General features: G+C 38.9%; 1 protein-coding gene and 1 pseudogene across 9 annotated transcripts in view; one reads left to right on the top strand and one right to left on the bottom strand.

Moving 5' to 3' along the window:
• TRIM9 (tripartite motif containing 9) overlaps positions 1-26,025 on the top strand; it is a 118,393-nt gene that overhangs the window by 39,549 nt on the left and 52,819 nt on the right. For all 9 annotated transcript variants that reach the window (XM_036917676.2, XM_036917685.2, XM_036917669.2 and 6 more), the window contains exon 2: positions 23,774-23,869. In XM_036917676.2, the coding sequence (XP_036773571.2) occupies positions 23,774-23,869 (96 nt within the window). The remainder of the gene's footprint in view (positions 1-23,773; positions 23,870-26,025) is intronic.
• Positions 15,202-16,159, bottom strand: LOC118928471 (ribosome production factor 2 homolog; annotated as a pseudogene).

Genomic DNA, 26,025 nt, shown 5'->3' on the forward strand with positions numbered 1-26,025 from the left:
TCTCCTGGATCACCAGTTTCTCGATGGCAGGGACTGGGTCATATTGGTCTTCATAGCCCTACTAAGAAGCGAGTGATTTTTACCTAAGACGCACTCAGAGGGAGGATTTGATGTGCAGGCAGACAGACAAATGGGTGAACCTTCTTAACAATGCCCTACTAAGAAAGGCCCTTGGAAGTATGAGGGGAGACTTACTCATCATCCTGATGTTGTGGTCATTGGGAAAAAGGTTTGGTGGCTCTCTTCCTAGATTCTCACACTGAATATGGCTCCTGTATGTAAAGTCTATGAGATGGGGATTCTCAGGACTAGCCTTCAGGGACAGAGCTGCATGGGATTCCACACAGCTTCTACCTTATACAGTTAGGCAGCCACACTGCAGGACTGACCATGCACTGATTCTTCCCTATGCTGCTAGATCATCATTTTAACCCTGAAAACCTCTGCACCATACAACAGTAGGGAAATTTAATTTGGTAAAGCTGGATATTCATCGTTCTGACATTAACAACAGACTCTTGTGCAAATGAAATTTAGGAAATGGCATCTTGGAGCAAGCTATTAATCAGGAGGGAAAATGTTACCTTTTGGTGCCTGAAGAAGAACATGTACTGTATAGGTTATAAGATGTGCTAAGGGGATTTTTTAAAAGAATAAACTGTATAAGAATATACCTACTCAATTAGATTGTTCCTTTTGGTGTTTTTTAAAAATTAATGAAATATAAATTTTTCTTCAAGGCTATGTATTTCCATATTTTTTGCTAATATTAAAAAAATTTTAATAGAAATATTGTTAAAAACCATATATTTCAATTGAAAGTATTCTTGTTCTCTAAGATGTGTTGCACTATTCTCACTTGGAAAAAAAAAAGAATCTGAGACTCACCCATAACATTTGGTTGGTACCCTTGTTTGACCATTTTTCTTACCAGAGACAGATCCTATGTGCAGGTCTTTCCTATATTAGACCGTATGTCCCTTGTGTATGTGCCCTTATCCTGTTTGACTTTGCATGGCAGGGCCTAGGCCAGTGCCTTGCACATGTTTGGTGCCTCACACATATTTTAATTATCAATCAAATAACATGCTGAAGAATGTTGATTGTCCTCTTTCGCTTCTTAACTTTATAACACCTCAGGTAACAAATCAGTCCCATGATTTCATCATCCTACAGAATGGTTTTCTAAGCACTATGTTCACTCCTCAGTAGTCAGCCATTGCACAGTGCACCTGTCCTTGCCATCAGGGAGCTCGTGGCAGGATGAGCGCTGCAGCAGAGGCAGGCGAAGGTGCTGCCTGAGTGATGATTGATGGTCTTACCTGGGGCAGGGTGCTCAAAGGCAGCAGCTTGGAGGAGGTGATGTTTGAGCTACAGGACTTGAGAAATGACACACTAAGTGGACAGATGTTGCTCCTTGTGTTTGCCTCCCCAGGGACATCCCCTTCCCCATTATCAGAGGTGATTATGTCCTGAGTTTGTATTTATCACCTCCATGCATTTCTTCATAGTCTTAACTGTACACATGTGGATCCCTATTCTAGAACCACCTATTTTCACACTTTATATCAGTGGTATCTTGGTGTTCATGTAATAAGAACCCATACTTTTCTGGGCACTTAAGACATGCCCAACACTGCTGTGAACATTGTACTTATATCAAGCTACTTAATCCTAACAACATATCAGTGATGTGGGTACTATGGCTATCCCATTTTACTAAGAGAGAAAGTAAGGCTCAGGGGTTTTAATTTGCCCAAGGTCTCACAAATAATAAGTGGGAGAGCCAAAATTTAGTCCCAGTCAGTCTGGTTCCAAAGCCTGAGGTTTTTTCCCTTGGCTTTAAAAGTAGTTTTCTTAATGATCATCATCTTGTTTTTTCTGCGAGAGTGAAAAATTTTTTTGATTTTCTTTCATAGAACAGGAGACCAAGAATATTTTCCAGGTTTTTTACATTTGATTCATATGCAATTATAAGAAATACTATAGAGAAATCCCTTCCACACTTTTTTCAGTTTCTACCAGTGGTAATATTTTGCAAAACTCCACTACACCACAATATCACAAGATATTGACATTGGTACAGTCCACTGATTTTATTCATATTTTCCAACTTTACTTTTACTCATTTGTTCACACTTACATAGACACCACCACTGTCAAGATGATCTGTAGGTCCAAACCCACAAGGATACTCTGTGTTGCCCTTTTAAACCCACACCTGCTCCAACCACCGGCACCAACCCCATCCCCATCCCCATCCCCATCCCTTTTTGAGGAACTGCCATTTTCCAAGGCAGCTGCACCATTTTACATGCCCACCAGCAATGTATGAGGTTCCAATTTCTCCACATCCTCCAACACTTGTTACTGTCCCTTTTTTATTATACTCATCCTAGTGGGTGTGAATCAATGGGTTTCTATTTGTGCTTTGATTTGATTTTTATATGCACAGCATTCTTGGTCATTAAAAAATACTTAATTTGCTTATTCTAGAATTAAATGTCTTCCCTACTCTGGTTACCTAGCTTACTTGTCTGTATCAGTCAGGGTTCAATTAAAGAAGCAGATCTACTAGGAGATACAGTTAGTTAGTTAGTTAGTTAGTTAGTTAGTTAGTTAGATGGATGGTTGGATGGATTTGTTATAGGATTAGTTTCCACAATTACTGCAGGAGCTGGTTAAACAGTCTCAATAAGGCTGTTGTCTTCATATCTGATCCTGGAGCTTGAGATCCACAGGTCAGAGCTAGACAAGGCTGACATGCCCAAGCACAAGCTGAAGCCCACGAGGCTGGGCTGAAACTCAAGTTGGTTCTTCTTCTTCTGGCCTTGTGGACATGATGCAGATGTGCTGCACAATGTGGAGCCTTTGTCATAGAACTAAACACATGCGCACATGTGCACCTGGCCCAAGAATTGGAGAAGCTGAAGGAGGATCTGGGAAAGGCAGAGCAGTTGCTGGCTGAGCTGCTGCCTCATGCCAACTTGTTCAGCCAGCAGATGAGTGACAATGTATGTGAGCTACAAAATGACTGATAATTCACTTCTCCCTCCAAATCTCCCATAAGAATCTCTTTTGTGGCCCACCGTAACTGTACATACAGGAAAGGGAATTCTGGGGAATATAGATCTGCCTACCTTGGCACATTTCAAAGCTACCGCCTCTTCTCAGTTTCATTCTACAACCAGAAAACTGAAAAGCATTAATGTAATTTGTAAGCTCCCTAGTTCAATTAAGTTTGGGTGTATATCGTATAGAAACAGATAAAGGATCTCTAAATTATCAGTCCTCATATTCAGTTTCCTAAGGTTCATATAAGCCCTGTAGTCCCAGGGTCAGCCCTTGTTTAGACTATACCACCTAGGTTTCTGGGCCATCAAAGGAATTGGTCAAGAGCGCTTATGGAGTCAATAGGCATTTCAGTACTACGCAGTCTAATATTTGATTCTAACTTGTTTCCCAACTTCTCTCTATATCTTTTTACTTTTCTTGTCTCTCTATCATTCCTACCATTCCCTTTCTTCTCCCTTTGGTTGTCCTCCCTACAGCTGGATCTCTCAGCTATACTCTGCTCATGAGACTGCATATTCTGCAACCTCTGGTTTCTTCCTTCCCCAGGACCTCTCCTTTCCCCACACTTCACTCTAATCAATTAGCCATTACGGTATCTGAGTTCTGTCATTTAAAATGTATTACTAGAAATGGGCAGAAGGTGATATTCTACATATAAGACACTCAGGAAGATAATTGCCATAAAATTACTCCAGTAACAACATTATTGTCAGAAATTCAGAGGTAGAAGAATAATAAGAAATATAATTTATGCATTTTAGAAGCTCATATAAGGAAGTTATGCTGTTACCACTGCTAACTATTAGCTTAGATGGTGTATTATGCCAGGATATATAGAGAGGAGGCCAGACCTGTGTTCACCTGAGAAGGCTGAGGACAGGCCTGCAAGAAGAGGAACTGTTGGCAGGTCTCTACCACAGCAGGTTAGGCCTCTCTCCTGGGGAAAACTCACAATGGAAGGACCAGGTGCTCCACCCTCACCCTCCAAGAATGACCAGACTTCCAGTGACCTCAGAGGGATGCTCTTACCTAAGGAGGAAAATGCCCAACAGGAAGGATGGAAGAAGAGAACCCTCAGCATCCCAAAAAGATAATAGCAGGTTTGCCTCTGTGACTGGCAAGATAAATTTTATGTATTTTCAAGGTCCCCTTTCCTCACCAAAATTTTACTGATCTTTCTCAGCATTACCAAAGATTTCCTTAACTACAAAGTCTTTCATTTGACAATTAGAAATGAAAGGCTTAAAAGGGAAATCTTTGGTTTAGATAAAACTTTAATGTTTATGAATCAGTGAAACGTTAATGGGGTATCTGGTTGATCATTCTTAAGTGACTGGTATCAGGACCTTCCTAAGCTTTGAAGGAAGGAGAGTTGACATCAGGGGACAGGTGAAGGGAACAAGGAAGGTGTGCACAAAGAGATGCAGACTTTGCCACATTTGGCCATTGGGTAATGAGGGATTTCTGTTGCATATTTGTACTGACTTTTGAAAAACACCTCATTTAGCATAAAGTATTAACATGCTGGGGTGGACTTTAGCTACTAACTTTGCACTTTGCAAAGGGTCCTCATCACAGTCTTGAATATTTGCATCCCTACACAAAGCTGTACATTCATTCCCTCCTCATATCTCTGCTGAGGACACCACCTCACTCCAACAGAAATTCCTTCTCCAGCAGCCAGTCCCAGTGTTCAGAAAGAAACCTTACTTAATGGATTCAGGAATGGAATTAGTGGAATTCTTAATTATATGCCACTATATTGACAGAAATTATTTTCTCACAAATCAGAATTAACCATTATGATTTTTATAAACATTATTAGGAAAATATATTTATAAGGCATTCATTGAATACAACATCATGTTAGGTTTTAAAGTGAAAATTCTGAATATGGAAATGGTTCTATATATTTGAAAATTAATAAAATAAGACAGTACTAAAAAGAGTACTGATAAAGAGAAAAGAGAATTCTTGTACAATAGTAGCACCTAATTTTAACAGAGAAATAGATAATAAGCAATTAAATTCATACTGGATGCCTTAATAACAGCTCTGGGAATTTCATCTTTTCAAGGAGCTAATAGTTTCTGGAAATAAGAGGAAAGACATTCATTCAGAGGTGAACACATGTCATTTGCTGTGAGGTGCTCTAAAATCTATTTCCTCCTCCTAGCCCTGGAACATCATTGAAATTCACAGGAGGGCCAGGCTGTGCAGCCCACACTTGGTGGGTGCAGAACAAAGCAAGCTGCATCTCAACACAGGCATTTCTCTTGCATGTTGCTTTGTCTAGGTGACCTTAGTGGCAGATTCAGCAGTCACCTCACATAACCTACCCTTGCTTGTGCAAGCTCTTAACAGCATTATCTTTGGAAATGATTGCACACTTATTTACTCATTTACAAAATATCCAATTCCCATGGTGAAATTTATTTCTAGGGAGTCAAATCTTAGATTCTACCTAGCAGAGTGCAAATCTGTTGTCATGGAAACCATTCCCATTTCACTAGGGCTGGAGCTGCAATTCACTTGCATAGAGATGGACTGACAAAGATGCAAAAGGAAAGGGTGAAAAAAATCAGACATAGCTTAAATCCATTTTCCTGAAGAATATTGATGATCACTGTTAATTTTACTTTGGATGGAATTTGACCTTTAATACTGGATCCTAACAAACCTTTCAATAATGGGAGAAAAAAAGACTAAATATGTTTTAGAAACTATTTAAGATATCCCAAAGAATTTCTCATTTGCCAATGAAGAATATCATTTATTAGAATAAAATTGTGTTTTAGTTTGTTCTCGAGTAATTGAAGCAATGGAAGTGAAAAGGAGAATTATGCTAGGGATAATTTCCTTACATTCAGGTTTTATAAATTAAATGTGAGGACTATCAAAGAAGGAATGTGTGGATTTATCATTAATATGAAAGGATCACATGCCTCTCAAACTCACAGTCAAAGTAAAGGAACTGAGCACATTTATACACAAATTCTTCCCACAAACTTACTGGCATCATGAGTTGACCAGAAAGGGCACATGTGTATTATGAGCCTTATGATATTATGATATTTGTGACTTCCTAAAGGACAGAACAATTCTAAGAGTGGGCAAAGGGACCCCCACAGGTGGTGTGTGATCCTGTTTCTTACTCAATGGCCCCAATCATTCCTGCTCCCTGTGAGGAATTGCCACTTTTCATATTAGGCTTAAACTTCCTCCTAAAGAAGCTTCACCCAGACATGTCTTTAAAATTACGTCATTGTGAGAAGGCACACACACCAGAGTTAACAGTTGCCACGTGACTAGATTTCAGCACTGCTGGGTATCTGCAACAGTAGAAGAGTGACAGTGTGACCAGGGAGAGGGCGTGGATAGTGTTCACCCAAGGCAGCAACAGCCTTTGAGTGGAGAGCTCCTAATATCAAGTATTAAAGAAAATGAACAAAATATTTATTTTAGCTTATTATTGGATGCTTGAGGGTTTTGTGTTTGTCTAATTAAATTCAGAGATTAAATTGAAAAAACAAGACCAAATGAAAAAAATGCTTTTTTTTCCTACACAGTGTAGGGTCTTAGTAAACAGAGATTAATTAGACTTAAGTATTTATCCTTGAAAAAAAATGCCCATTTTTTAAACCTATTTATTTATTTTAAATTGAGATATGGTAGACATACAACGTTATATTAGCTTCAGGTGTACAATGCAATGTGGTGATGTGATTACCACAATAAATCTAGTTAACATTCTTGTTACAAGAACTTTAGAAGTTTACTATCTTAACAACTTTCAAATTTGCAATACAGAATTATTAACCACAGTTACCATGGTGTACATTACATCCCCATGACTTACTTATTTTATAACTGGGAGTTTATATCTTTGACTCCCTTTACCTGTTTTGCCCACCCCCAGTCCCTGCCTCTGGCAACCACTCTTCTTTGTATCTATGAGCTTGATTTTTGTTTGTTTTTTATATTTCACATATAAGTGAAATCATACAGAACTTGTCTTTCTCTGCCTGACATTTCACTTAGCATAATGCCCTCAAGGTCCATCCATGTTGTCATAAACAGCAAGATTATTTTTTATGGATTAATAGTATTCTAATTTGTGTGCATGTATGTGTATGTGTGTATGCCACATCTTCTTTATCCATTCATCCTTTAGTGGATACTTAGTTTGTTTCTATATCTTGGCTATTACATACAATGCTGCAATGATCATGGGAGTGCATGTATCTTTTTGAGTTAGTGTTTTCATTTTCTTTGGATAAATGCCCAAAGGTGAAATTGCTGGATCATATGGTAGTTCTATTTTTAATTTTTTGAGGAACCTCCATACTGTTTTTCATAGTGGCTGCACTGTTTTACATTCCTACCAATAATGCACATGCATTCTCTTTTCTCCATCTCCTTGCCAACACTTGTTTTTTCTTGTCTTTTTGATAGTAGCCATTCTAACAGATGTGAACTGATTTCTCATTGTGGTTTTGATTTGTATTTCCCTGATAATTACTGTTGTTGAGTATATTTTCATGTAACTGTTGGCCTTCTGTATATCTTCCTCGGAAAAATGTCTATTCAGATCCCCTACCCATTTTTAAATTAGATTGTTTTTGGCACTGAGTTGTATGAGTTCTTTACATATTTTAGATATTAACCTCTTATCAGGTACATGGTTTCCAAATATTCTGTTCTGTATGTTGTCTTTTCATTTTGTTGATGGTGTCCTTTGCTGTGCAGAAGCTTTTAAGTTTGATGTAATCTTACTTGCTTATTTTTGCTTTTGCTGACTTTGCTTTTGGTGTCAGATCCAAAAAAAATCAAGACCAATGTCAAGGAGCTTACTGCCTATGTTTCTAGGATTTTTATGATAATACATTTGGAGTTGATATTTGTGCACAGTGTAAGATAATGATTGAGTTTTATTCTTTTGCATGTCGCTGTCCAATTTTTCCCAGCACCATTTATTAAAGAGACTGTATTTTCAGCATTGTATAGTCTTGGATACTTTGTTATAAATAAATTGACCATATATTCATGGGCTTATTTCTGGGCTTTCTGTTCTGTTCCATTGATCTAAGTGTCTGCTTTTATGCCCATATCATACCATTTTGATTACTATAGCTTTTCATATAGTTTGAAATTGGGGAGCATGATGTCTCCAACTTCTTTTCTTCTTTCTCAAGACTGCTTTAGTTATTTGATATCAACAATGTCCATTGTTTAAAAGTGTAAATTACTTATAGTAAAATACAAAAAATCTTAAGTTTATATTTCAATAAACTTTAACATATATGTTTGTGTGTATGTATATATGTGCATGTGTGTGTGCATATATATATATATATATAAAACTATTACCAAAACCAAGATATAGAACATATCCTTACCTTAGAGAATATCTTCACATTTTCCAGTCAACCTCTCCATTTTCCTGACTTCTATCATCATAAATCTGTCCTTGAACTTTACATAAATACACCATGTACTTTTTTGTGTCTGGCTTCTTTTGCTCAACATAAGGTTTTTAAAATTTCTTTACATTTTATATATATCATTAGCTTGAACTTTTTTATTGCTAAGTAGTATTCCATTGTATGGATATTCACAATTGATTTATCCATGTTACTGTTGGTAGATGTTTGGGCTGTTTCCAGCTTGTTTACTTTATAAGTAAAGGTGCTATGAACATTTTATCTAAGACTTTTGTGGATATATTCTGTCATAATGCATAGATGTATATTTAACTTTACTAGAAAGTGCTGATTTTCCCAAGTGGTTTTATCATTTAACCTACGACTGTCAATGTGTGAGACTCCCTATTCTCACCAGCACTAGTGTCTAGTGGGTGTGTAGTGGTCTCCCCTTATGTACCCTTCATTTTAAAAGAAGATATTAATGTCTGCATCAATTGTGTAGTGGTGTCCTGAGGTCAGAATTAAAAATATTGTAGTTAGCAGCTGTTGTGATTAACAGCCTCCTAATGATCCCATGCCTTTGAATAATGTAGCTTTTCTTAATTAAGTAAAAGTTCAAGTACACTGAGATTACAGGGTAGTCATAAACTGATGACTGTAACAGTTTAAATTGTAACGGAATACCTTGGTATCCAAAACACACATCGATTTAGACTTCTTAATGGAGCAGTAGCAACTTGCTCTAAAAAGGCCAAAAATCTACTCTTTGTCCCTATTTTTTAAAAGTCATTGACATTCAAGAGCTGACACCAACCAGCCTGATGCAGAAGGTTCATTTTTGGTGATTAGCCAGCCACAAGGCTGTTGTGCTAGCTCAATCTCACAGAATTTCTAGATTATCAGAAGGTCATATGCCTCAGTTACTTCACATGTGTATGAAAAGAAGCTGAATAACCAATTCTTGTTCTTTAACTTAAAACCTTGAAATGTGTCCACTGATTTCAATGGGCCAGATTCTTTTTCTTCTTTGTGGCCATTTTGCTTTCCATCTAAAACTCCTCCAACTTCAAAGCAAAAGCAGAAAATGCATGTTTTAAGTAGATTTACCAAACATAAGGTAATCTAGTCATTGTCAAAGGCTGTAAGAATCCAGCTCTTAACTGACTGCTTTTCAAGTTTCTATTGTTGCCATACAGAACACAAAATTTAGAACAACACAGATTTCGTATCTTATACTTCTGGAGGTCAGAAATCCTGTACACAATGCTGGATGCTCTGGGGGACAATCTGTTTCCTTGCCTTTTCCATTTCCTAGAGGCTGCTTGCATTACCTCGCTCATGGTGTCCTTCTCCATCTTCAGAGCCGGCAATGTGGCTTCCCTCTGATACTGCTTCAGTAACCACATCTGTCTCTCGTTAATTATAGCCTAGAAGGTCTTAGATTTTTAAGGACTCAACTCGTGATTAGAATGGACTCATCCAAGTAATCCAGGAAAATCTCCCAGTCTCAAGATCCATAAATAAATTTATCACATCTACAAAGTCCCTTTTGCCATGTAAGGCAACATATTCACAGATTCTAAAGATTAGGACATCTTTGGGGAACATTATTCTGTTCAAGAATTCTGTTCAAACATTATTCTTTGTATCAAGAAACAAAATTGATACCCAGAGACTGACCCTGGTCACCCTAATTCTGACACTGAGTGTCCCCTGCTCTCAGTGATGCTGCTAAAGCACAGGCACTCCCTTAAGTGAACATTCCTTAATGCTGCTTAATGTTGTAGGCGTCACAAGTGTCGTTTTTGTCCCTTCCAAGCTGTTTTGAAGGCTGAGAAATGGATGGTAACACCCCAGTTGTATTTGTTTCTCAGTAAAGTTTAAAGGAAACGTAACTTCAATATCGGATACAGGGATTGCCTTAGCTATCAGCTACCTATCGGATACTGTCATGTGTTTTGCCATGTTACTCATATCTAAATACTAGAAAGAAGACACTGAAATTATTGAATGTTCAGAACTTAAGAACAGTCTGCCAGAGCCATTCTGGATATAAGCACGTAAGTGCAAAAAAACTACCTCTTTCTTTTATGACCTGGTCACCTTTCTGATTTAGCTTTGAAAGTATATGAGAGGAGGGAATAATTCTATTCTGTGTCTAGGGAGAAGGGAAAAAAAGTTCCTGATTTTTCAAGTTTCATCTAAGAACAGTATTTCTAGTAGAAATAATGTTATAAAGAGTACTTGAGTTTCTCAGCTAACCCAAAAATCATATTTAAAAAAGCAATATAGTTTCATAAACTGGTTCTCCCCATTAATATATAGAAAATTTATAAATTCACTTTTAATTTCCTATTTGATCCAGGGGCTATTTGCAATGGTATTTCTTAATTTCTGAGAGATACAAACATTAAGTGAAGCATTTTGGAGAATGTAGTGGAATAGGAGGATCAAAGTTATTAGTTAATTTTGACTTGGCAATGGACAAATGTAGGCTTACATGTGATAAAAGTTGGGAAGGTAGCTTGCAAAATGGACAAACATAGCAAAACATCAAAATTAATTAGTGAGTGGGACTAAGATATTAAAAGAAATGTGATAAAGCCTTAGACATTTTTAAAAAGGAAAATGGACTGTAACAAATAAAAATATAAACAATAAAAATTGAATAAGGTCAACTATATCAGTTAATAAATGTAAATAGCCCAAATTTTCCTATGATAAGGGAAAAAACATAGGATTGAGTTAAAAACAGATGTAGTTTTATAAAAGATGACCAAAGTTATGTCAGAGAGAAAGGAAAGAAAGAGAGGATGGTATATACAATAGGATCAGATGAAAGGGAGTTCAAGGCCCGAAGAACTAAGTGAAACATAATAAGATGTGATTAATGTTAAAAGGTATAGTGAACGCACAAAGAAGATATAAAAAACAGCAAAGCTACAGATTACCAAGGCAAAAACTCCTAGAAATAAAGGACAATACCATTAAAGCACAATCCTTGTGAGAAATTTAATCACTTGTTTATTTTAAGATATTTTAAGTAAACAAATCATAAGAATACAAGGTATCTGAACAGCCCAGTTAGCAAGCTTAATTAAGTTTGTTAATGTATTGTGAAGGTTTATATTATTCATAATATCTTTATATTTATAACTCTGGGCAGAGGTTGGGGGGGTGGTAATCCCAGAGTAAATTACCTTTGAAACCAAAATCAGTCAAAGGGAGAAATAAAGTGGGAGAAACCCATTTATTTCTTACAAGCAGTCGTCCATTTCTGCTCTCCCATGTCTCTCATTATCCAGCTACAGAAGAAGAGGCCCCACCCAACCTTTCTGGTCTAGGTATGCCCTCACTTGCCCCTGTAATTACCTATTGATATAGAGATGAACTATTTCTCTCCACCCCTTGGAAACACCTACTGATACAGAGATACACTAAGGCCAGAAGAGAGATTCTGGAAATAATTTATATATTTTTTCTCCTATAAGAGAATATATTCTTCTCTTATACCATTGAATGTTTACTAGGAACTATTCCGTACATGCATCTGTCCACAAAATAATGATTATAAATTCTAAAGAGCAGAGATTTTGTAAACCAGACATTCTGACCTTAATCTGCTAAAACAAATGATCCATGGCTTTTCACTTCCTCTCCAACAGGCCACCTGTATCTTCCAGATTGCCTTCCAGTTTTAGCTCCTAAGGCTTTCTTGGTAAGCAAACAAGTGTGATGAGTCCTGGCTTGTCTGCAGATAGTCCCCAACAATAGGAGCAAACTAATTTCCTTAACAAACACTTAGGTACCATTCTATGGGCTAGGATTTCTAAATGCTTTACAAATAATACCAATGAGAACTTACATCTTAATTAGGAAAAGATCAGAAAGAATCTTTTGAAAGAAACTCACCTGCCCCCACCCCATAGTTTTAAAACAAAAATTTGAAAAATAAGATCCCATTCTTTGCCTGTCCTGTTACTAATACAAATAATAATAATATTTGGACTGAGTTATATAGGCAAGTATTACTCTCATCACCTTGGATATATATATAAATTGGAATGACCATTTGCAGGGACATTTTGATAACATAATTTTAAAACCCTCTAAATATGAAAGTTTGTTAAGCAATTTCTCTTCTGGAAATGGAAATAATCAAGAATGTGTTGGAATATTTACTACATGAAATTCATTTCATCTCTTTGTAAAAGCTGGAAACAAACTATATGTCCTAAAATAGGAGATTAAATAAATTATGATGCACCTGTGATGTAGAGCAGGGACATGGGACAAGCATCATGGTTACTTTTCCTGCCTATGATGAAAAAGCTGAGATACAAACAGTATAGTAAGAGCAGGAGGGATTCCATCTTAAGGCTAAGATTCTATTTTAAAAACCAGGCAGTTTGAAGGTAAAATTCCTAACATATTCTTTCATAAACAGACAAAAACTCAACCCACCTTGGGGGCAGGGTGAGGAGTCTTGGACTGATATGTTCCCAGAGGGAAGCCACTATCCTGGAGAGGAATTGAGCAATTTCTTGTGTTAATTTTGCAGAATTACCTGGAGGACTGATAATAGGGGAGAAGAGACATAATGTCTCTCACCAGAGATAAGCATCTTGAGACTGCTTTACAAGTCTATACCCCCTGACCTTTGTCACATTCCTGAAAATCCTTAAAAGACAGAATCCCCAGCCTTCCAACCCACCTTCTCTCTGAGGTCGCCTGCACTCTCCTTTCTCTAAGTGAGGACTTGTAAATAAAGCTTTCTCACTGCTCAACTTACTGTGTTTTGTTTCTGTGCTCTTCCAGTGGTAAGCGTCTTTGTTACTTCATTATTTCATTCTGTTTTCTAGACTTAAGCACAAGTCTTCTCTCTGTGTCCTACTTCAACTTCCTTACTCTCTTGCTGCCTGCAAAGCAGTTACCATTCCCTGCTACTCTCACTTTAATGAATTCCTTCCTTACCTACACTGGTCCAATCTGCTTGAGAATTGTTTCTTGTTCAGAGTCAAGAGCCCTCCCCCATCCAGGTTGAGGTTTCACCTGGTGTGCAGGGAGAGGCCTCTCCAGACCTCGCTGCGCAGCAACAACTACACAGTTGGTTACCCTATCTTTTAGCAGTTACTTGCATAAATTCTGGCAACAGACTTCCTTGGTTTGAATCCCTGCACTGCTTCTTAACAGTTTTATGACTTTGGACCATTTAACCGCCCTTGTCTTAATTCTATCACCTACAAAAAAACAACCCCACCTTTGCTGGGTTGTTTCGTGCGGGGGTACAGGGGGGCGGGGGGGGCGGGGGGAGAAGGTGAGTTAATGTGTGTAAAGCATTGCAAGCAGTGCTTGCCACAATAGTAAATGTTATATAATGTTATATTAAAAAGTGGGAAGCAGTGTATTTAGTCATGATGGATTAAAGGATAAACATCAAAGGTTCATTATCAAGGCTATTAGTAGTGCATCTCTCATGAGATTGAAGACTTTATTTTTTTCTTTTAAATCTTTTTATTTTCTGATTTTTTCTGAGCACATTCTGCTTTTGAAATGGGGTGCCGGGGGGATATTTCTTAAAACAAATAAAAAGTCTTGCTCCCACTAGTTATTTAGTTCTTATCACTGGAAGCTTGAGGGGATGAATAATAGTCATTTTTGCTTTAGTACTTAACACTTGAGTCTCTGAAAGAACACAGTAAAAAGCATATCTGTAAGAAAAATAGTTCAGTGATTTTTTTACTTTATCACATATATTTTAATGATTTAGTGGAAGCCTTTATTTGTAGAATGAGAGTTTCTGAAACACTTAAATACTATAGAGAACTGAAAATTTATAGATCTCAAATCTGTTTCATTTATTGTAAAACTGTTCGCTGGTTGTAGCAGAAAAATTGGAATGCTATACCTCCTGGAAGAATATAGCAGACTGGTGTGGACAGAAAGCAGCCAGAGGAATCCATAGAGAAAACAGCTCTCTGGAAAAGGACTCAGAGCCTTGTGCGTGGGGCCCTAGAATTGGCCAAAGAGAAAAGGCAGCATACACACAAAGGAGAGCTACCCTGTAGTCCATCTCTAAGACGTAAAATCCAATATTTACACAAAGGCTTAGCCTAAGGAAGGCATATTTTTGATCCTAGGGTGTAAATACTTAGTAACTGCCTAACAACACACATATCATGGTTCTAAGTATCCATAGAAAGGCATGCTGTCTGACAGAATCTTGGGCAGAGTGGTGTTGACCTTACAAGCCTTTATTAAAATTTCATGCCTTCAATCACAACAATTGTTGCATAAATTCTTTTACAGCTTCCAGCCCTCTCAAGCAAAAGCCATAGAGACATGGCAAATCAATTTTTCCCCAAGAAGCTATATACACTAAGTAAGAACAGTTTGTTTGCCATGCCCTGAGGTGAAAAGTGGCTCTTCTGTTTCATTGTTGAAAAAACCTACCATGCTGACTTGCATCTCCAATCTAAGAGTTTCCTTTTGCGGCAGAGAACTATCCTAAGTTTGACAGATAAAAGCCAAGCAGAGTATCTCCAATTCAAATTCTGCCCACACTGGTTATGTCTTGCTAGGAAAGCAGATACTTCTTATTGTCCCCAAGAGGTGGAGAAGGTACATTTCTGTTGTTGGCTAATAGACTATTCTATTCTTCTTCTGCTTCTTTAGAAGTCTATGGGAGAGAAAAAAAAAATTTTTTTAATAGGCTGAGCTCCATCAATTTCTTTTAATTCTCTTTGATTTTTTCTCCTGGTCTTCTGTTCTCCTTTCTGCAGGTCGCTTCTTCAACCCCTTCATTTTCCTGGTTTGTAGTTTGCTCAAGTCTTGTTTCTGCATATGAATCCATCTGTAAGTTATACTAAACTATCATGGGAGATATTTTTCTTCTTCTTTGGCTTGAGGGCTTTTGGCGTCTTTATAGAAAAGCTATAAAGGTCATCAGAAGCCAGACGCGTCCTCGTCAGGACCAGATCCAGCGAGGGCCACATCTCTTCCAGTTCAATCCATGGTGTTCTGCAGCCTGACTTCTTCAGTAGCAGCTTATAGCATCGAAAGTAAATCTTCCCATTCAGTGCAGTGAAGTGCAGGACACTCTCTAAACCAGTCAGGCGGATGTTTGATACTGTGGGGCCTCAGAAGAAATCAGTGAGGGGACTCGGCAGCCTTCTGTTGTCCTCCGTTACAGTGAAATCATCACCAGCAAATATTAACATCGGTTTTGTTCCCTCAGGACACTTACTATTCTTAATATCTTTTAGAGAGACAAACTTCTTCATACCTAATTCAATCATATCCAGCACATGGTAGTCATACATAAGACCTATTACTAGATTATTTGGCCACTTATTATGGGAGCCAAACATGAATAAAGAACAATCTGACTTCTTTGAAAAGAATTCCAATGATGTCTGATCCTCAAATGGTCTTGTAATATTTTTCTTTTTATACAGAACCCCATATGGTTTTTTCAGTGCATACACATCTCTAAGTACTTGCATTACTGTTGAATTTGCATTTCCCCCTTTAATCACATAGCATTTTTAATATTTTCACTGAGTTTTGGTTCTCTCTTCTCAAGATATCTCTTAGCTCTTTTTGTTTTGAGTTTTACAACTTGCTCCAGAGCGTCCATGGCTGCGTGCAGGCCGGCCAGCCGGACTCTGGGAGAGAACTTTTAAATGGACATTATTAAGCTCAGAATGGTGGTAGTTTCAGAGCAAGGATGGTTCCTTGAGAGAAGGGACTGTGTTTACTTCCTTTATTACTATTTTCCTAGCATGAATCACTCTGCTGGTCCATAGTAAAATTCCATGAATATTAAGTAAATTATTAAATCATGAAGGGGAATATTGTAATTGCTATCTGTATCAGTCAGTTTTGCTGCAGTAATAAACAACTCCTAAACCTCAGGTGCTTATAAAACTAAGGTTTACTTATTACTCATATTATCTCATAGGAAGTCATCTGAAGTTCTGTTCTTCATGTCTTCTTTCTGAGGTCCACAGCTACTATGTGAGACATGCCCAGCGGTATGCTAACCTGGCTTATGCCTGCTCACAATTCAAAAGAGTTTATGGTACTCATCTTTTTCTAACACTATGTTCAGTGATATCATGTTGATAGCCTAACATCAGCTATATATTTATGGAAATTGGCAAACACTACAAATCAGAATTTGTTTGTTTTCTTTTTTTTTATGCCTTGAGAACCAGTTTATCAACACATTACCAGATTCTTGTGACAAAGAGAAAGAGCAAAAGAACTGGCAGAAAATCCAGTACCTCTTCGGGTTAAAGCAAATCACATGGCCAACGATTACAATGGAGCAGGGACACATGCTCCATTTACAAGAGGCCCTGCCAGGCATGTGGCAAAAATGAGGAGGGGAAAACTGGTTGTAAAAAGTACTACAATCTACTGTACTATCTGAATAATTGTAATTAACCAAACCATAAATTAGGACACATAGTATGAGGGTTTTAATGAATTATGTACTTAGATTTTAACATAAATCTTATGCATACTTCAATACAAATCTAATATTTACTACTTATTAAGTGCTTATAATTTTCCAGGCACTGTGTAGAACAACTTTATGTATGTAATTTCATATAATCCTCACCACGGTCCTGTGATGCAGGTACTGTTATTATTTTCATGTTGCAGATAAGGTAACTGAAGCCTAGAAAGTTTACTGTTTTAAGTTGGGTTCCCTGGACACAGACTCAGAGAGTTCCATAGGGATGGTAGCTGTTGAGTGCACCCAGCAGACATACCTGTAAGGAAATGAGGAGGCTGGGACTGAGCAGAGGGAGACGCTCACCTGCAGTGGCCTCAGCCAATCCTGCAGGGAGTTCTGGAGCTGGACTGGCCCCTCAGGGTTGTTCTCAAATTGAGTCAAGGGGGCCCCAGCCAGTCAGTCAGTCAGGGGATACCCTGGAAGGGGTCATAGCCTTGGGCAATGCGGTTCTCTGTTAGCAAGAGCAATTCTAGTTATCATTAACAGTGATACTCTCAGCAGCTGGGGATGCCTTTAAAAGGGAATCTGGGCAGAACACCACAGTATCTGCTACAGTCAGGTATATCCAGGTCACATAAATAGTAAAAGGCTAGGATTTAAACTCAAGTCCATCTGACTTTAAAGTCTGACCTCTTAACCCCAATGCCGTATTGGTCCCCACTGCTCTATCTCATTTAATTGTTATTATTTGATTAAATAATCACATTTCTGGTACATATTTATGGTTTGAAGAGTGATTGAAACAAAATATTTGCATCTGAATCATTATAAAACAGAGGTAAGTTGCAGGATGCGTTAGCTTTCGGGGTGGACTTTTGCGTGCTTGTGAATCCCATCAAGCACTGCAGAGTGGGAAAGGAGCTTATCTGTAACATGAAAATAATAACAGTACCTGTACCACAGGACCGTGGTGAGGATTATATGAAATCACATACATAAAGTTGTTCTACACAGTGCCTGGAATATTATAAGCACTTAATAAGTAGTAAATATTAGATTTGTATTAAAGTATGCATAAGATTTATGTTAAAATCTAAGTACATAATTCATTAAAACCCTCTGTCATGCTAGATTACGATGCATCATGTTTTCCTTTTGTTGTCCTCCACACAGTTTATAGGGTCAGGTTCACAAGAAAAATGGTGAAATTTGTTTTAATGTATGAGACATGTGCCAGCTGAGGCAGGGAACCTGGAACTGCCAGTGGTGTGCTTCCTTACCTATCCTTAAAGTTAACCTGGGCCTGTTGAAGGGTCAGCTCACTGCCCAGGGATTGCCCCAGTCCTCCCTAGCTCAGAGCCAGGATTGGCCACTGTCAGAGATAAACAGAGATGGACACTAGTTAAAGATGTAAGGACAGGTTTTAATCAGTAATATACTATTGCAATAGGAAAAAGAGTCCAATGTGAACTGAACTCAACTTCAATTTGTGCATATGTGACTAGGCATTTCAAAGGGAAGATGGAGTAGGGTGGGGGTGAGCAGGGCTCAGTAGAGCCAGGCGGTGAAAAATTATGAAAAGTGGGAAGGAAGGAGGGGTTACCCCATGTGAAACTTGTCTGAGTTTGCTAACTGGCATTTGTGGAGATGAAGCTCCTGCTTACCGGCAGAGGCCCTCTCCATGAGTGATGGCTGGCACAAACAGCAAATGCTTCTGGCTGCCTTGAGTTTTCTCAGACAGACACTTTAAGGGGAGGCTAGGGTCATCCCAGGATGCAGCCTTGAGCTGTTAGAAACTAGGTCAGTGTTTGCTCAAGTCTTTGTAGAGCCAAGGTGAGGCTTTGTTGAGAAGAGCCTGGCTAGAATTTGGCCTTGGAGAGAATCTTTGTCACAACCAATTAGCAATAAATAGCGGTTTAGTGGCCCAAGTCCCTACCCATAAGACAGCTCTGATACCAGCCTTATCCAAAGCGAAGAGTCTCCCCATACTCCACTGACGAGTACCTCATATACACACATTCACATACTCTCATGCACTCTACCCACATGCACACTCACATACATACACACACTCACACACTTTTCCCTAGACTGTGTGTTTGAGCTCCCAGGCCCAGCCTTTCAGTTTGTAGATCACAGCCTGTGCACTGCCCCAGCCCTGCTGTTGGGCCTAGAAACAGGGTGGCATCCCCAGCAGGCCAGCCTCTGAGGCTTCCTACCCAGCCAAGGACAGTGAGAAGATGTTGGGGAAGAGCCAGGACTTTTCACCACCAGAGAAACCAGAGGAGAGATCCCATCACAGGGGCAGGAAAAGTACAGGCAGGCAGAATAGAAGTTTTTGTGAGGAGCACCAAGCCCCTTGGGAGGCTCCACTTGAAGGTTTCCCACTTACTGGTCACTTGGTGAATTCTCATTCCTTTCCCTCAATCCACACTCAACCCAGCCCCTGTCCAAGGTCTCAGGTCTTTAGGTGATAAAGCCAGCACTGGACCCCAATCCAAAGCTTCCAACTTCTCCCACGAGAACCCTGTTTGACAGGGATTCTTTTCAAATTCACCAAAAAACTTTATGCAGGTAAAAAGAAGTTGAACATGTCATAGGCTAACTAGCCATGCTATAGTTTACGTATAATCTGATTGTTAAACATAATCAGATTCCTCATTATTAATCATAATCCCCTCGCCAACTCACTTTCTTTGGTTTTACGTGCTCCTACCATGGGTTGATTTTGATCCTTCCTGTGTGGGTGAGAGAAGAATTCTCTTCTTTGGGAGGCTGAAAAAAAAGCACAATTTTGGAATCACACCTTTAAGGTTTGTGTTCCAGCTCTTCCAGTATGTGATTAGTAAAACCTTAGCTCAGATGTATCCTCTCTGAGCCTCTGCAAAATATCAGGGTGCTATTGGGATTAAATAAGATACACATTAGAAACACCCATCAGAGTTCCTGCCCTATTAGAAATGGCTGATATAATGATTAGAATTCCTTGCTTTTACTTTTTAATTGCATAATGTCAGTAATCTCATAAAACTCAAACATCAGTATTTAAGAAAAATTGTTATTCCCCTGTGGGGGGGCCTTCCTTCAGAATCACATTACATTAATCATAACTTTGCTCCTGTGATTTGTGGTGACCTTGGTACCTGGGAAGGAGGGGGCATGGGCTGCAGTCCCAAGTGCCTGGAAGGCAGTAAGGCTGCTCTGGGGGCCATCAAGCTACCATTTCTTGGCTGTCACCTCATCTGTCTTGTGCCAGTTCTTTGATTCTCCCTTTTTCACCCATCCTGGGACTGTCACTTCAGATCCTAGACAGCCAGGAAGCTTCCTTTCATTTTTCCTGATTTGTCTCCATCCAATATTTATAGTACATAGAGGGAGGAATGACACATGAATAACGTTTAGGGACGGGAAGGAGAAGAGACACTACCTTCTGTCTGTGCGTGCTCGGTGGCTGCCAGGCGCAGTGGACACATCAGAGTTGGTCCTGACTCAGGGTGGACTGAAGTCTGTTACCCATTTGCTGAGCGCAAACAATAGTGGGTTCTGAAATATCCTCCTCGGGCTCTCCCAACCGAGCTCCTGATCTCAGGTACCACTCACTCCCTTGGGAGGTAAGGGGAGCTGGAGTCTGGGTGGAAGTTGGAGGAGTACGGCAGGAAAGGAGGGAAGGGGGAATGGAGTTCTTTGTTTCTCTCCTTCAAGCTCTGAACAACTTGCCATCCTTCTGGGAGATCTTGGTTACTCAGAGCATGCTCTGGGCTCTTGCCTGGAAATTTGCCAGGGCTTCTTGGCCTATGTTATTTTCCCACCCTCATTCACTTTTTGATCATGACACGTTTTCAGTAAACTGGAAAACAAATATCCAAAAAACCAGAATGCCATTTCTTAAGCATTTTAAACAGCTTCTAATGGCTACATGTGCAGCCAAAGATGCTGTAACAAAAACACACACTAAATATTTGCATCATCGTAGATCCAGTATAAATTTACAGGGCTTCACTGTGGTCCTGAATACAGAACATCTCTCTTAGAACAGAGCATGAATTTAGATGCTTCTGGAAAACAAAACCAATCAATAATAATGTTCTTCTACATCAGATGTAGTTTATTAATGTGATCAAAAAGACTATCCAAAAAAAGCAACACACACACATAAACCCTCATAGTAAGAGCATATGCTGCTGATAAATAGTGTCCAAGAGTTTTCATTGTCTCTTGGTCAATTTCTACACATTAACATAACTTAAGAGAAATATTTCTAGATCTTTATCTTATAATGCAGTTATTTGTCAAAACCAGAACAGTCATTAGAAGGTAGGAGGCATTCTTGGGACTGAACATAGACACAAAGAGGAAATCTGCAAATAGCTTTGCCATATAAAATACTGGGAATGGATGAAACCAGCACTCTTTGTCTACTAGAGAATAATTTTTTTAAGTGCATAGCAGTGCCTGGTCAACAATTCTTAATGGGTGTCAGGTCTGAGTTAAATTACACAGTCAAATAATTACAAGGCTGCAATATAAGAAATCAGATAGCTTCAGGTTCTGTTAGCTGAATGAATTTGGCTTCTGTACCCTGACCTCCAAATGTGGTTACTAAGGCATAAGTTACAATAAAAAGGGCAAGAAAACTGTGATAGCCCAGCAAATTATTGCTCACTCAGAAAAAGAAGGGATATGTGTTCTAAAATAACAATTAAAAAAATCTTCCTTAGAATGTGTCTCCCATTTTATTGCCTGCTCTTCCGAATGAGAACTTCTTTCCCTCCTTCACCCCCTGGACTCTTGGAACAAGTTCTTGGAGAGAAAATGTTTATCACAAATTCTAGGTGCAGCATAAATAAGTAAGTGGCCCTTTCAGCAACTACAGACTCACTTTGTACATTTTTTTTACTCAGCTGTGTTGGTCTAGCCTCCCAGAATCTGAGTACCTAGATTAAAGTACAAGTGATGGAGAATATTCTCCAACAGATCCTCCTCCAGAATCTGCCCTGCAAATCCCTCCAGTCTGTCAGCAGGTGTTTATGAACAGGAAGAATGAAGGTGAATGAGTGTTAACAACAGCCAACATATATTAAGCATGCACCATGCACCAGCAGGGTTCTGGGCTTTAGATATAGCATCTCATGCAATGCCCATAACTCCCAAAAGTAGTATCCTTATCATTTTATGCATGAAATCAAACTATGTGTGCAACTTTAAACAACCAGTAACTGGCAGCATTTATGAATTCAGAATAGTTCCCTTAACCACTACCCTTAATTACCAGGAGATTTCACATTGATCAATGCATTAAACCCTCACAGCAACCCACCTACAAAGTATTATTATTATTCCCATATTTTCCACTGGAGCACCTCAGGCAGAAGTAACTTTCTCAAAGTCATAATAAGAGACAGAGCCAGAATTTGAAGCCTTCCTAAGGCTATGTTATTTCTGCCACCCTACATTGCTTCTACCAAGAACTTGGTGTGCATATTTTTAGAGAGATTCAGTGCCCAACTTTGTGTTTAATAGGACAAATGTATGAGAAAAACAATCATAGGCCTAAGAAATAAATTTCTAAGATTCTGTCCCTTTACTGCAAAGAAAGAGTAGATGAGGCTTTGGAAGGAGAATGGACTTTAGGTTTCAAAGAAGACATTGTAGAAAAGGAGTTTGTCTCTGTAATTTACAGGAGGGGTGGAAGGATATGCCCAGGCTGCTAGAAGAACACATTTTGTATCCAGTACAATAGTAATGGCTGCAAGTAATGGAGAGCTCCAGTACAGGGACTTTACTAGAGTTAATTTTTCTCACATGACAAGAAACCTAGCAGTAGGAGACTTCAAGTATTAGTTCAGCTGTTCAAAGATGCCTGTGGAACCCAGGCTCTTTCTCCTTCTACCTTAGCTCTCTTATGTCAGCCTGCTCTTCTTGAGAGTCACAAAATATCTTCCATAAAGTCAAACAAAAGGGAGGAGGCTGCACCAGCTGCACTGGTCCCATGCAAGCAGAAAAGCAAGAGCTTTCTCAGACCCCTCCGGCCCCGGCCAGTTTTCACTTAGGTCTCATCGACCAGCAATGTGTCCATGGCCATCCCAGCAGACAGGGAGACTGGGAAAGCAAGTACTAACCTGGACACATGACCCCTCCAGAAGAACTGCATCCCCAAATGGATGGGGCAGTGTGGGAAATCAGGAGAGAGAACACCTTGGCTAGGAGGTGAGTGTGGAGAGGAGTTAGGGCAACAGGACAGTACTTGGGAGAAGGAAGATGACCTTGAGAATGAGGACTGTCACTATGCCCTTTGTATCTGTCATTACATTTCAGTGGCCCCGGAGCGTCACACCAGTGCTCCAACGCCTCCCTCATCATCCTGTTCTTGACTCTTTGTTCTTTCTGCCCCAATCCAGACCAATAGCACTTGGGCTAAATAATGTTGATAATTATCAGATCATCTGACTCACTGTTGTGGAGTTTCTTTTTAACTTTAAATTTAAAAAATTATTGCTGAATTAATTAAGCAATGAATGACGTGAGGAAATTCCAGGCAGATATCAGCTGGTGAGGGCCTTTGCCTGCAATGGCCAAAAGTTTCCATTGCTTCCAAGGAGAAACTACTCAGAAGCCTGTGGGAGGCATCTGGATGCCATTATTACCAGAATCCTCATGTACAGATGTTGGCTAAGCAGCCCAGGCTTGGATAAGAGGAACCTGAGGAGGCTGAGGACTCTTGTATCTTGGATCAAAACAACCCTGTGTGGCCTTTTTGCTACTTTGTGTGATTACAGCTCTGTGGTTTCCTGCTTTGTCTTTGCAGAGCCAGCTCTCGCAGGCACTGAACGGGCTGTCGGACAGGGCCAAAGAGGCCAAGGAGTTTCTGGTGCAGCTGCGCAACATGGTCCAGCAGATCCAGGTATTGGCAGCGCCTGAGGTAGAAAACAAACCAGTGGGTTAAGATGTAACTGTGTAGTGGGGGAGTTTGTCTGTTTCTTCTCTTTTATTTTTATGTGTTGTGGGGAAATTCCTATTTTTTTTTCTTCTCTGTCTCTTCTAATACGTACAAGCACAAGAACAGACCAGGTTCAAACATAACCCTTCTTGAAGTAGTTAGGTTTTGCCAAGAAGCCTGCAGCACAACCTGGTTTCCCAAATGCCTCTTAACTTCCACACCGAGGTCCTAATTCTCTACTAACGTGTGTGTAGAAAGAGGCCATTTTGTATTCAAAGTCATTATTGCTGAGTTTTTTAAACTCTATAGGTTCCCAAAGCACCTTGCAATAATTATATCTTATCTAGAGGCAACCAGCAAGTCACATTTTTCCATTTCCTCCTTTCTTCCTTCCCTCTTTCCTTCCTTCCTTCCTTTTCCGTAGTAACACTTCTCTTCTACTGAGATACTTAAGTATTTTTCAACCATGATTCCCTAGTGACTGTAATTTCAAGTTGCTTTATTTGAGCATAATGACCCAAAGATCAGCCAGCCTTTGAAAGCCTGTGAGTTTTCCACTATAGCTAAAGGGGAGAAGCCATAAACTGCATGAGGTACTGAAATAATGACCATCTGTACTGCTTATTGTTCTTATGTTTTAAGATGTGTCTCATAGAAATAACCTTAGATCTGGCCTCCAGAAAATTGGTTTTCTGAGTCAATATTTAACCGATGTCAAGACAGAAATGTCTTTTTAAATGTAAGCCAGACTTTCAAGACACTGCACACTGATTTCTTTGCGTTTTTGGCAGACATGCCCATGTTAAAACTTTTGATTCTCTAATAACCTAACAGTTGTACCCTTCTTCCTGTTTTCTAAAGCAACAGAGTTTACCAATCATTGCCATCTTTACTTTTGCTGGCATAAAGTGGGCAGCCCCACTTGCCTCTGCACCTCACCTCTTCATCAGAGCAAAGCTTTCTTTCTGCTCTAAACTGGAGTCTACCAGGAGAAGACTGTTCACCTCCCTCCCTGTATTACCCATCATGGGACATGCAGAGCTCTTTAATGCTGTTTTCCAGGGGGTTTCTCTGAGAACTCAAAAGCAATTGCCGTAGAAGTCAAAACTTAACATTTGAAGAAGTCATTACTCAAGCACTTACTAGTGTACACTTTATATGAAGACGACCTTACATTTTAAAAGTTACCAAAAACCTATCAGTAGATCCTCATATTAAGAAACATAGTTCTTAATGACTTTAAGAACAAATTAAAATTTGATAAGCTAAGCTCTTCCTTCCTTGACAACCTCTAAATGTTTATAGTTTACTTAGTTAGGTGCTGTTTTTTTTCAGTGCTATTGGTGTATATGTGAGTATTCAGCTTTCATTTGCTATAAATTACAATTGTTACTCAGATTATGGTTTGAGAATCAAAATTATGTATGTAACTTATGGAAAGAATTACCTTTAATGAATGCTTATAATTTAATGAGAGAATACTTAAAAGAAATGTCTATGGTATGTACAGATTTAAATCAAATTTAAGAAATTCAGAGCCAGCATTCAGCTTAAAAATCAAAGGGAAAGTGTAATTCATTTAGGACATGGTTGCCTTTCCCCCACAAACTGTTGGTTCATATCTGACTTTTACAAGGGTGCTGCCTGTTACACACACCAATTGTTCTTAACTGCCTGTGTGTTCATGACTGGCTTTCCTAAGTGAAAGGAGTAACTACCTTTACCCATGATTGTTCTTATAAGCTTGTTGTCATTGGATCGTTGCTTATTGAAGACCATTGCCATCCTCTTTCTTCTTTCTTCCCTTGAGTTTAATGATTCTTTATCTCTCATTGCCTCAAGAATACACCATTTGTTGAGGCAACCAGCCTTTCTGAATGCCACTTTCTACCATGCATAATTGGACATATGCCAGCCTTCAAAAAGAGTCATGTTCAACTTTACAAACACTTTATTTTATTTAATACAAAGGGAACTGTGGAGATGATTTCCTTTTGATAAAAAAATATTTATTACATAGTATTTATCCTTTTCGATCTAAATTTAAAATGAACACTACCACTGTAGAACTAAATTTACCCAATTATTTTTTTAAATGCCTAATGTGCATTGTGGACAGA

The sequence above is a fragment of the Manis pentadactyla genome, chromosome 11 (assembly GCF_030020395.1).
Source record: "Manis pentadactyla isolate mManPen7 chromosome 11, mManPen7.hap1, whole genome shotgun sequence".
Classification (NCBI taxonomy): domain Eukaryota; kingdom Metazoa; phylum Chordata; class Mammalia; order Pholidota; family Manidae; genus Manis; species Manis pentadactyla.